This window comes from Emys orbicularis, chromosome 7 (assembly GCF_028017835.1).
Source record: "Emys orbicularis isolate rEmyOrb1 chromosome 7, rEmyOrb1.hap1, whole genome shotgun sequence".
NCBI lineage: Eukaryota > Metazoa > Chordata > Testudines > Emydidae > Emys > Emys orbicularis.
The window spans coordinates 42,264,926-42,277,246 of record NC_088689.1 but is presented as its reverse complement, the minus strand read 5'-3'; the positions used below and the strand labels follow the sequence as shown (position 1 = coordinate 42,277,246).

At 48.0% G+C, this 12,321-nt stretch overlaps 1 protein-coding gene across 1 annotated transcript in view; it reads right to left on the bottom strand.

The window, feature by feature from the left end:
• Positions 1-12,321, bottom strand: part of PALD1 (phosphatase domain containing paladin 1) — a 122,610-nt gene that overhangs the window by 23,707 nt on the left and 86,582 nt on the right. Inside the window, exon 18 of the mRNA XM_065408334.1 lies at positions 2,507-2,662. Coding sequence (XP_065264406.1) covers positions 2,507-2,662 — 156 coding nt within the window. The remainder of the gene's footprint in view (positions 1-2,506; positions 2,663-12,321) is intronic.

The following is a 12,321-nucleotide window of genomic DNA, read 5'->3' as shown; positions in this document are numbered from 1 at the left end:
GCGGTGCCGAAGGAAGCCGGTGCCGTGAGGCCTTGTCCGATTCTGCCCGCGGTGCAGTACCGGTCGGTGCCGCAGGGGCGCTGTGCACCGAGGCGCCCGGTGCCGGGGCTGGGCGCGCCGAGGGAGGATCTGGGCTAAGTGCCGCCTCCATAAGGAGCTGCCTAAGCCTAAAGTCCCGCTCCTTTTTGGTTCTTGGTCTGAAGGCCTTACAGATCTTACACTTATCTGTCTGATGGGACTCTCCGAGGCACTTCAGACACGAGTCATGCGGATCACTCGTAGGCATAGGCTTAGCGCAGAACGCGCACGGCTTAAAGCCAGGAGCCTTAGGCATGGGCCCGGCTATGCGCCGGGGGGAAAAGGGGGGAGAACAACCCCCTTAACCCCCGCTTAACTATTTACAACTATTAAAAACTAAAAAGAATAACTATCTAACACTATACAACAACTATAACTACAACTATCGACAATGAAAACAGGATAAGCTAGGGAGAGTGGAGAACAGCTATGCCGCGCTCCACAGTTCCAACGACCGTCAGGGGCGGTAAGAAGGAACTGAGGGGGCGCTGGGTCGGCTGGGGTATATATCCAGCGCCATGAAGGCGCCACTCCAGGGGGCTCCACAGCCGACCCACCGGGTCTTGCTAGGGTAGAAAATTCTCCGACGATCGTGCACGCGGCGCGCACACACCTAATTGGAATCGATATGAGCAAGCACTCGAAGAAGAACTAAAACTTTCTTGAAAGGGTTTGAGTTTTTTTCTTTGGTCACGGCTCATGTGTTTGAGTTACCATCCATCCTCAGATTCATGGCTAGTCCCACACCCTGTGTGCCTATGCTACAGGATAATTGCAGAGCCCAAAAGCTATTTGAGGAATCGTGACATGATCATATTGTATCACCCTATCAGGACACTGCGTCGAGACATGAAGATGCAAATGGTGTGACACAGCATTGGCCATCATAACACAAGTGCTCATTCAGATACTAATCTGGACATCCCGTGAACCATGGCTCAAAAGAAGAAAACAGCCGTTTTCCATGAGAATAAATCCAGGACTGCAGTTGCAACAACCCATTCTGGATTTACAGCAACATGTGACTGCAAGTGAACAGTTTCTAGGAGGTCTGTGTTTCTTTCTGTGAAAACTCGGAGTGGAGGCAAGGTGAAGAGCTAGTAGCTGTGAGCAATTGTTGACAATGAGGAAGTAGAAATGAGGTCCTGGATGAATGTGAAAAACACAAGTAACAAATAAAGAGTTGCTCTTGTGGGTAATTTTATCACAAATGGCAGGATTACTTTATTATCTGTAGTACTAGTCATTGGAACCTCAAAGCAGGGTTCAGTTAAAAATAAAAACGCAATGCCCCCCTCCCCCCCCCAAAAAACCAAAACAAAAAATAAAAAAACCCCACCCAAGGTCCAGCCCAAACCATCACCACAATCCCTTGAAATGAATGTACCCAAAGTACATACATGTTTGTGAGGTTTTCATAAAGTTTCTTAGAGGGAGGAAATTGGGGGAGGTCCTTACACTCACCCTATCATCCCTGCCCCTTCTCGCCTGCAATGGCAGGACTACTTCTGCAGCTGGAGTGGAAGGCACAGCTGACCAGGGCCTATTGTGGGGAAAGGATGAACACTAAGGGACCAAAGGTTTGGATAAATTCAGCTAAGCACCCACACTCTGGGGCATACATTCTCATGGAAGTTTTTCAAGTATACACTTCACTAGCTCAGATAGGAAGCTTACCTCCCATGTGCCTAAACGGTTTTTCCATTTACATTAACAATTTCTATCCAGATAAGGACCAATATGTGCTGCTGTATACTGGGATTGTGTCAAGTATCAGAGGGGTAGCCGTGTTAGTCTGAATCTGTAAAAAGCAACAGAGGGTCCTGTGGCACCTTTAAGACTAACAGAAGTATTGGGAGCATAAGCTTTCGTGGGTAAGAACCTCACTTCTTCAGATGCAAGGGATTGTGTATTGCTGATACTATCTGATAAAGCAATTGTGTCACTAGCAATACATTTGAAACAGGTTTTAAATTATATCATTTGGCTTCTTTATTTGGTTGAAGTGGACCAAGAGAAAGGACTGGAGAGAAGTCTTCTATTGGTCTGCACCTAGTCTATACAGTAAGTCAAGTGGGTCTTTTTCCATATTCAGAAATTGCCAGTCCCCTTCTAGGCAATAGTTTTTCAGCATTCAGCCAAACTGAATTTGATTTGTGGATGAGCTAGCATGTAAACCCGATATACAAAGGTGAGCCATTTCTGAGGTCCATTGCAAACATGAGAGAAGAACAGGTTTATGAAATACTGCTTTGGTGAAAACTTTGGTCATGAATACACTGGTAATCAGAAAAATCAGCTGCCTGAGCCAGTCATCATTTCCTCACCAATACAAATGCAGGATTGAATGTAGGCCCCATTAACACACACTCAATGCAGTTGATTTCTCTTCCACAGTGCTAACTGTGGGGGCTGGGAGAATTTTTACCTCACGCATCCAGACACTGAATGGCCTCTGCCAAGAGTCCTTCTTCTCCAGATGCAGGTAGGCATTGAACAGGATCAGATAGATGTATCGTTCCAAATACTGTAGGCTCCTCAGTTGCAACGTCCGCATTTCCTTCTCGTCCTTGGCTGTTTTCCCCTGAAATGAAGGATGATATAATTGGAATGATTTAAAGTCACCATCACTGATTCCAAACAAACACCACATACAAGAATGCACTGAAAACAAAGATCTATATACCATGGGCCTAATTCTGAGCTGAGGTAAGCAGGAGGGGTAGGGTAGCTATAAGAAATAAGAGTACATTATTTCTTCATCTGGATAAAATAGTCAAGAGCAAGGAATATCATCGAAATTACATTATATGGTTATTTCTATTTCTGTGGAAGGGAAGAGTACAGTTAGCTTTAGTTTATTGGGGGACCCTTAAGAAATTAGTCACTGGAATCTCAGCCTGTACTTAAGGCACCCCTTATCATAACATTTTAGGCTTTCAGTTCAGCAATTCCACAAGGATCAGAATGCCCTCCACTTTTTAAAAATAGTCCATCACTGAGGGGTTCTTCTCCCCTTTAGCAAATGACATACTGCAAAAAAAGTCTCCTTCCCCTTTAAGAATATTCCTACAGTTGAGATATTCCCCTTTTAATATCCATTGGTATCTATCCTGTGAGGCTTTCTCCAAGTAGAAGTCCCCATAATTTGGTGGGAGGTGTGAAGCCATAAAGAATCTATCACACTGGGGAACAAGTTGCATAAAACCAAGAGCCTTTCCTCACATCATCTTGTCTGTCAGTGAAGTCCCCCTGAAGGAGTTTATCACAACATTCCTACATGAGCACAAATCTCTCCACCATCCCCAGTCTCCAAACACCCAGGAAGAAGAATTGTGCTGGTTCTTCAACCTCACCTTCCCACCATAGGGCAAACCAATGTTTACAAGAATGAGGGAGAAATTTATTTTTAGTTTCACTTTTTTTGTTAAAGCTCTTCCATGTATTGTGATTCCTCAACACTACTGCACACCAGATAGATTTTACTTCCTGGAACACATTCTGTTCACACCATAATGCACAGCAGTTCTGGCCTATTATCCAGCAACACCAGTCCAAGGATTCTCTCACTATTTCTCATTGGTCTTTCCACATCATGCTGGTATAAATCCCTGTAAATCTCTGTAGAAGAGTCCTTGCTTTCCTTGACCAGGTCAGCTATTACGTTCTTATTGGACAAATCTCCCTGCTCAATAAGTACTATATCCCTTCCCTTGCTGCCCTATCGAGTGCCTGTCCTGGTTCTGCTTGCCCATTTTTTGACAGGCTATTATGCGGTTGAAAAAAAGTACTTTATGATCAGATTTTCCTCTCTTAAAGGGTTATGTCTCTCCAAGACAGGAAGACACAAAGCAGAGGAGTCAACACATTTAACTTTTGTTGTTTCTTTTTTTAAAGTGGCATCACACTATGTCTCCTTGGCAACAACAAATGTAACAAGTGATTGCACAATACTTGTATCAAAAAATGAAGTTGAGGAGCAGTCTCAGGTAGATTCAATATACATAAAGCCCTAGGCTTCCTGTACGTCAACGAGCCCACCCCACCGCAGGCCACCCACAAAAAAACTAATTTTCTGCTCCCTGTACAAAACAAAGAAAACTATTCATTGTGTTTAAATCATGGGCTGCGTCAAAAGCATCCATGGGAATGAAAGACAACGTATCCTAACCACCTTTTAAAGTTTAAGAACACTATGAAACGTGAGCCCCAATCCTGCTCGCATTGAGTTAGTTTCCATACTTACGTGTGCAAACGTGGGCCCAGGTGTAAAGGAATGTTTTTACAAGTGCACATTAGCCTTTGCTTTCTGAGTCTGTGGCCCTTTATATCTGCTCCATTAATGACCTGAGACCTCAGTCTGTCTTGACCTTTAGGACACCTTAGTGCTCCTTGAAATCATCCTAGAATGGAGTATTTCTGAAGAAAGGCCCAATCAGCCTTCTGCCGGTGACAAAAATAAGTAAGTACTTGAAAATCATTCCTGGTTTAGCTTGGCAATTCAAGCTGTCATTAAACTGTGGCTTCAACTGTATAAAGAGCTCCTCTTTAAGATGTAGCCCTCAAAAATAGAAAAGGTATTGCTAGGTGTGTGCTTGTGGGCACACGTGTAATATAGAGAAGGTCCAGGAATAGGCATTCCCTGCCTCACCAGACTGCAAACTATACCCTGTCTTTGTTATGGCTGTCCTATTTTTGAATGGCTATAGCTACTAGGCAACTGAGGGTTGGCTCTTCCTCACCTCCTGTCCCTAATCTGACTATACCACAGCAGTGACTAAGGGAGACATGGATTTGCAGGTGTCTGCTCTTTGATTCACAATTTCTTGCTGAGCTCTCAAAAGACCCTGCCTGTGTTCCTCTTGAATACCACCCTGTAAGTCGACACTAGTTCCTTCTACATTCAAAATAGCTAATTCAAGAAGGGTCCAGAGCTTGTGAGAGCCATATATATCAATAGAAAAATAAAACTACTATTATTTCCAAGATGAATGCAAGTCAAGACTGACAGACAAAGCATGATGTTCCCTATCACTCTGGTCCACTACACCAGCATCAAAACAAAGAAGTGGCACAACAGTCAATCAGCTGATGAGCAAGCTTAAGAGGAAATTTGAGATAGAGACGTCAAACTATTAAAAGAAAATCCAGAACAGGTCTACAAATAGCATCTCCTCATTAGAGTGCTGGGAAAAAAACAAACCAAAATGGCAATATTAGGAACTGCGAGACTGGATCAGACCCGAGGTCCATCTAAGTCCAGTATCTTGACAATGGCCAGTACCAGATGCTTCAGAGGAAGATGTAAGAACCCTGCAGATGTGGGATGATCTACTCCCCAACACATACACATTAGGTTTCATCCTAGTCCTGGTCTACACTACGAGTTTAGCAAAAATAACAGGAGTACTTGTGGCACCTTAGAGACTAACAAATTTATTAGAGCATAAGCTTTCGTGGGCTACAACCCACTTCTTCGGATGCATATAGAGTGAACCATATATTGAGGAGATATATATACACACACATACAGAGAGCATGAACAGGTGGGAGTTGTCTTACCAACTCTGAGAGGCCAATTAAGTAAGAGAAAAAAAAAAAAAAAAAAACTTTTGAAGTGATAATCAAGATGGCTCAGTACAGACAGTTTGATAAGAAGCAAGTGTGAAAATACTTACAAGGGGAGATAGATTCAATGTTTGTAATGGCTCAGCCATTCCCAATCCCTATTTAGCCCTGAGTTGATTGTGTCTAGTTTGCATATCAATTCCAGCTCAGCAGTCTCTCGTTGGAGTCTGTTTTTGAAGTTTTTCTGTTTTAAGATAGCCACCCGCAGGTCTGTCAAAGAATGGCCAGACAGGTTAAAGTGTTCTCCCACTGGTTTTTGAGTATTATGATTCCTGATGTCAGATTTGTGTCCATTAATTCTTTTGCGTAGAGACTGTCCGGTTTGGCCAATGTACATGGCAGAGGGGCATTGCTGGCACATGATGGCATATATCACATTGGTAGATGTGCAGGTGAACGAGCCACCGATGGTATGGCTGATGTGATTAGGCCCTATGATGGTGTCACTTGAATAGATATGTGGACAGAGTTGGCATCGGGCTTTGTTACAAGGATAGGTTCCTGGGTCAGTGTTTTTGTTCAGTGATGTGTGGTTGCTGGTGAGTATTTGCTTTAGGTTGGGGGGTTGTCTGTAAGCGAGGACAGGTCTGTCTCCCAAGATCTGTGAGAGTAAAGGATCATCTTTCAGGATAGGTTGTAGATCTCTGATGATGCGCTGGAGAGGTTTTAGTTGGGGGCTGAAGGTGACAGCTAGTGGTGTTCTGTTATTTTCTTTGTTGGCCCTGTCTTGTAGGAGGTGACTTCTGGGTACTCGTCTGGCTCTGTCAATCTGTTTTTTCACTTCAGCAGGTGGGTATTGTAGTTTTAAGAATGCTTGATAGAGATCTTGTAGGTGCTTGTCTCTATCTGAGGGATTGGAGCAAATGCGGTTATATCTTAGAGCTTGGCTGTAGACAATGGATCGTGTGGTGTGTCCTGGATGGAAGCTGGAGGCATGTAGGTAAGTGTAGCGGTCAGTAGGTTTCCGGTACAGGGTGGTATTTATGTGACCATCGCTTATTAGCACAGTAGTGTCCAGGAAATGGACCGCTTGTGTGGACTGATCTAGGCTGAGGTTGATGGTGGGATGGAAATTATTGAAATCATGGTGGAATTCCTCAAGGGCTTCTTTTCCATGGGTCCAGATGATGAAGATGTCATCAATGTAGCGCAAGTAGAGTAGGGGCGTTAGGGGACGAGAGCTAAGGAAGCGTTGTTCTAAGTCAGCCATAAAAATGTTGGCATACTGCGGGGCCATGCGGGTACCCATAGCAGTGCCGCTGACTTGAAGGTATATATTGTCCCCAAATGTGAAATAGTTGTGGGTGAGGACAAAGTCACAGAGTTCAGCCACCAGGTTAGCTGTGACATTATCGGGGATACTGTTCCTGATAGCTTGTAGTCCATCTGTGTGTGGAATATTGGTGTAGAGGGCTTCTACGTCCATAGTGGCCAGGATGGTGTTTTCTGGAAGATCACCGATGGATTCTAGTTTCCTCAGGAAGTCAGTAGTATCTCGAAGATAGCTAGGAGTGCTGGTAGCGTAGGGTCTGAGGAGAGAGTCCACATAACCAGACAAGCCTGATGTTAGGGTGCCAATGCCTGAGATGATGGGGCGTCCAGGATTTCCAGGTTTATGGATCTTGGGTAGCAAATAGAATGTCCCTGGTCGGGGTTCTAGGCATGTGTCTGTACAGATTTGTTCCTGTGCTTTGTCAGGGAGTTTTTTTAGTAGATGGTGTAGTTTCTTTAGGTAATCCTCAGTGGGATCAGAGGATAATGGCCTGTAGAATGTGGTGTTAGAGTTTAGGTCAAATTTAGCAGCGTTAGGTCGATTTAACTCTGCACCCATCCACACGACCAAGCCTGTTTTGTTGACTTAAAGGGCTCTTAAAATCGATTTCTGTGGTCCTCCCCGGTGAGGGGTTTAGCGCTAAAAATCAACCTTGCTGGGTCAAAATTTGGGGTAGTATGGATGCAATTCGATGGTATTGGCCTCTGGGAGCTATCCCAGAGTGCTCCATTGTGACCGCTCTGGCCAGCACTCTCAACTCAGATGCACTGGCCAGGTAGACAGGAAAAGCCCCACGAACTTTTGAATTTCATTTCCTGTTTGGCCAGCGTGGCGAGCTGATCAGCACAGGTGACCATGGAGTCCCAGAATTGCAAAAGAGCTCCAGCATGGACCGAACGGGAGGTACTGGATCTGATCGCTGTATGGGGAGAAGAATCCGTGCAGGCAGAACTCCCTTCCAAAAGACGAAATACCAATATATTTGCCAAAATCTCTAAGGGCATGATGGACAGATGCTACAACAGGAACATACAGCAGTGCCGTGTGAAAGTTAAGGAGCTGAGGCAAGCCTACAAAAAACAAAGGATGCAAACGGTCGCTCCGGGTCAGAGCCCCATACATGCTGCTTCTATGATGAGCTGCATGCAATTTTGGGGGTGGCCCCTACCACTACCCCACCACTGTCCGTGGACACCCGCAAGGGGGGAGTCTCATGCAACAGGGATGAGGAGTTTGAAGATGAGGAGGAGGAGGTGGTTGAGGATAGTGCATAGCAGGCAAGTGGAGAATCCCTTCTCCCCGGCAGTCAGGAACTGTTCATCACCCTGGAGCCAATACCCTCCCAGCCCTCCCAAGGCAAGCTCCCGGACCATGAAGCCAGAGAAGGGACCTCTGGTGAGAGTGTACCTTTGTAAATATAATACAGGGTTTAAAAGCAAGCGTGTTTAATGATTAATTTACCACGCCAAGCCAGTATCAAGTAGTCTGAAATCATTGCAGAACAAAACCTTGCAGTGAATGGGCCCGGGCTTTGGCTGTTTGCCTTTGGCTGAAAATAAATCATCCCCGCTGTTAGCCATGCGGTGGGGGAGGCCCGTTCATGCTGAGCTGTTCACGTTTGGCTGACTAGGATCTTCCCCGATACTAGCCACGTTGGGGGGGGGGGAGAAAGGGTGAAGCGATCATTCTAGAGAATTGGGGGGGGGATGGATTGTGCTGCACGTTCACCTGAAGCCGCAGCCCCTCCTTTTAAATGGCCAACCCAACGGGCTTTGCTTGGTATGGGAAAGGAGGGCGCTGCTGTTTGAAACTGTTCCCACATGTTATGAAGGTTGAAGAAACCGAAACCATTTGCCTTACCATGGCTGCCCGCAAGCCGAATTTTGTTGCCCAGCTGAGTGTATGTGATGTCTCACACCAAACCGGCAGGCACTCAATATAAGAGGCAAAATGCGACCTTGTAGCAAAACCACATGTGCTTGTAATGTGAATCGCTTGATTCTGTGTGAAATAGTCTTCCTTTTGTTCTCTAAAATGTATCTTTTAAAATACTACTCTCCCTTTTTTCCCTCCCGCAGCTACAAATGTTTCTACACTCCCCCTATCATCTCCATCCCAGAGGCTAGCGCAGATTAGAAGGCGAAAAAAACGCACTTGCGACGAGATGTTCTCAGAGCTCATGCAGTCCTCTCATACTGAAAGAACTCAGCAGAATGCGTGCAGGCAAACAATGGCAGAGTCCAGGAAACGTTAAATGAACGCGATGAGAGGAGGGAGGAGCACACTGAGAGGAGGCAGGATGCAGTGCTGAGGCTAATGGGGGAGCAAACCGACATGCTCAGGTGTCTGGTGGAGCTGCAGGAAAGGCAACAGGAGCACAGACTGCCGCTACACCCGCTTGTAATAGTCTCCGCCGAGGTTCGGCCCTCAGCGGGGCTGTGGGGTATCCCACCGCCTCGCTCTGGTCCGCCGTCAGTCCTGGTCCAGCATCAGTCTGGGACAGCAAACACACAGTTAGGGGCTCAGGCCCCTAAGCAGGGGCTGAGCCAATAGGTCAGAAAAAGCCCCGGGCCCTCAATCAGGGCGGGGCAGCAACCATGCAGTCTGGAGCTCAGGCCCTCAAACAGGGGCTGAGTCAATAGTTCGGGAACCCAGGCCCTTAAACAGGGGATGAGTCAAGGAGCAAGAGGTCCCAGCTTCTCTAGGCCAGGAAAAAGGGGGAGTCTGCCACCCAAGGAGTGGGTGGCAGGGGGGACGCAGGCCCTCCCACTCCACTGCATCCCAGCCCGGGGCCCTAGCAGCGGCGGAAACTCGCTGCTGTCAGTGGGGATCCTGGCCGCAACACACTGACATAGGCTCTGGCAGTGCTGCAGCCAGACTGGGGTCGGCTGCCCCCGGGCTACTTCCACACTCCCCCTCGTAGGGTACCTGGGCCAGACTAGTGTCCTCGGTGCTCTCCACAAGCATCGGTTCCTCCGGGTAGGTAGCGAAGGGTATGCTCGGCTCCTCCTCGGGATAGCTGGAAAGGGGCAGGCTCGGCTCCTCCTCGGGGTAACTGGAAAGGGGCAGGCTTGGCCAGTCCTCCTCAGGGTACTGGGCGAGGGGTAGGCTCGGCTGCCCTGGTGACTCAGCAGGCCGGTCGCGGCCTGCTGCTATCTCCCAAGCGGGAGCTCGGCCACAGACGTCTGCTCTCTCCGCCGGCTTGTTCTCCACTGAGCTCTGCAGGTGGGCTTTTATACTTCCGGGTCGGCGCCGTGACCTCTGAGGGGCGGGCGCTGGACCCGGTGGCTCCGCCCACGTTGGTGTTAGGGGAGGTTCGGCCCTCAGCGGGGCTGTGGGGTATCCCACTGCCTCGCTACACCGCTGTATAACTGCCTGCCCTCCTCCCCAAGTTCCATATCCTCCTCACCCAGATGCCCAAGAATGTGGGGGGGGGGGGGAGAGGCTACGGGCACCCAGCCACTCCACCCCAGAGGATTGCCCAAGCAACAGAAGGCTGGCATTCAATAAGTTTTGAACTGTAGTGTGGCCTTGTCCATCCCTCCTCCCCTCATCCACCACCCCACCCGGTGCTTCCCTCCTCACCCACCCCTCCCGGGCTACCTTGCAAGTTTTCCCCCTATTTGTGTGATGAATTAATAAAGAATGCATGATTTGGAAACAATAATGACTTTATTGCCTCTGAAAGTTGTGATCGAAGGTGGGAGGTTGGTTGGCTTCCAGGGAAGTAGAGTCAACCAAGGGGGTGGGTTTTCATCAAGGAGAAACAAAGAGAACTGTCACACCGTAGCCTGGCCAGTCGTGCAGCTGTGCGCTTCTAATTGCCCTGGTGTCTGGCTGCGTGTAATAGGCCGCCAGGTGATTTGCCTCAACCTCCCACCCCACCATAAACATCTCCCCCTTACTCTCACAGATATTGTGGAGCACACAGCAAGCAGTAATAACAATGGGAATATTGGTTTCACTGAGGTCTAACCTAGTCAGTAAACTGCGCCAGCAAGCTTTTAAATGTCCAAATGCACATTTTACCACCATTCTGCACTTGCTCAGCCTATAGTTGAACTGCTCCTTATTACTGTCCAGGGTGCCTGTGTATGGCTTCATGAGCCATGGTATTAAGGTGTAGGCTGAGTCCCCAAGGATAACTATAGGCATTTCAACATCCCTAATGGTAATTTTCTGGTCTGGGAAGTAAGTTCCTTCCTGCAGCTGTTCAAACAGACCAGAGTTCCTGAAGATGCGAGCGTCATGTACCTTTCCCGGCCACCCCACGTTGATGTCGGTGAAACGTCCCTTGTGATCCACCAGTGCTTGCAGCACCACTGAAAAGTACCCCTTGCGGTTCATGTACTGGCTGCCAAGGTGGTCTGGTCCCAAGATAGGGATATGCGTTCCGTCTATCGCCCCACCACAGTTAGGGAACCCCATTGCAGCAAAGCCATCCACTATGACCTGCACATTTCCCAGAGTCACTACCCTGGATATCAGCAGCTCAGTGATTGCGTTGGCTACTTGAATCACAGCATCCCCCACAGTAGATTTACCCACTCCAAATTGATTCCCGACTGACCAGTAGCTGTCTGGCGTTGCAAGCTTCCAGAGGTCTATCGCCACTCGCTTCTCAACTGTGAGGGCTGCTCTCATGGTGGTATTCTTGCGCTTCAAGACGGGGAAAGCAAGTCACAAAGTTTCATGAAAGTGCCCTTACGCATGCAAAAGTTTCGCAGCCACTGGGAATCACCCCAGACCTGCAACACTATGCGGTCCCACCAGTCTGTGCTTGTTTCCCGGACCCAGAATCAGTGTTCCACAGCATGAACCTGCCCCATTAACAGCATGATGTCCAAATTGCCAGGGCCCGTGCTTTGAGAGAAGTCTGTGTCCATGTCCTCATCACTATCGTGATTGCGCTGTCATCGCCTCCTCGCCTGCTTTTGCAGGTTCTGCACATACTGCAGGATAATGCGCGAGGTGTTTACATTGCTCACAGCAGCAGCAGTGAGCTGAGCGGCTCCATGCTTGCCGTGATATGGGATCTGCAGGAGAGCAGAGTTGCAGCAGAAGTGGTGGAGGTCAACGGTTAGCACCGCGCACATTTCCCAAAGGAGAAAACATGTACCCGGGAGCCCATGACAGAAAACATGGAGAAATTCACTATCGAGGCAATAGCAGCAGAGCAGAGTTGCAGCGGAAGCGGTGAATGATGATGGTTTGCAGACCTACTGCACCATCTGCTGCCAGCAGCACCCAGAACACAACAGCGGCGGTGTCGGTGAGCTGAGCGGGCTGCACACTTGCTGTGGTATGGCGTCTGCGCGGAAAAAAAGGCGCAAAATGATTGT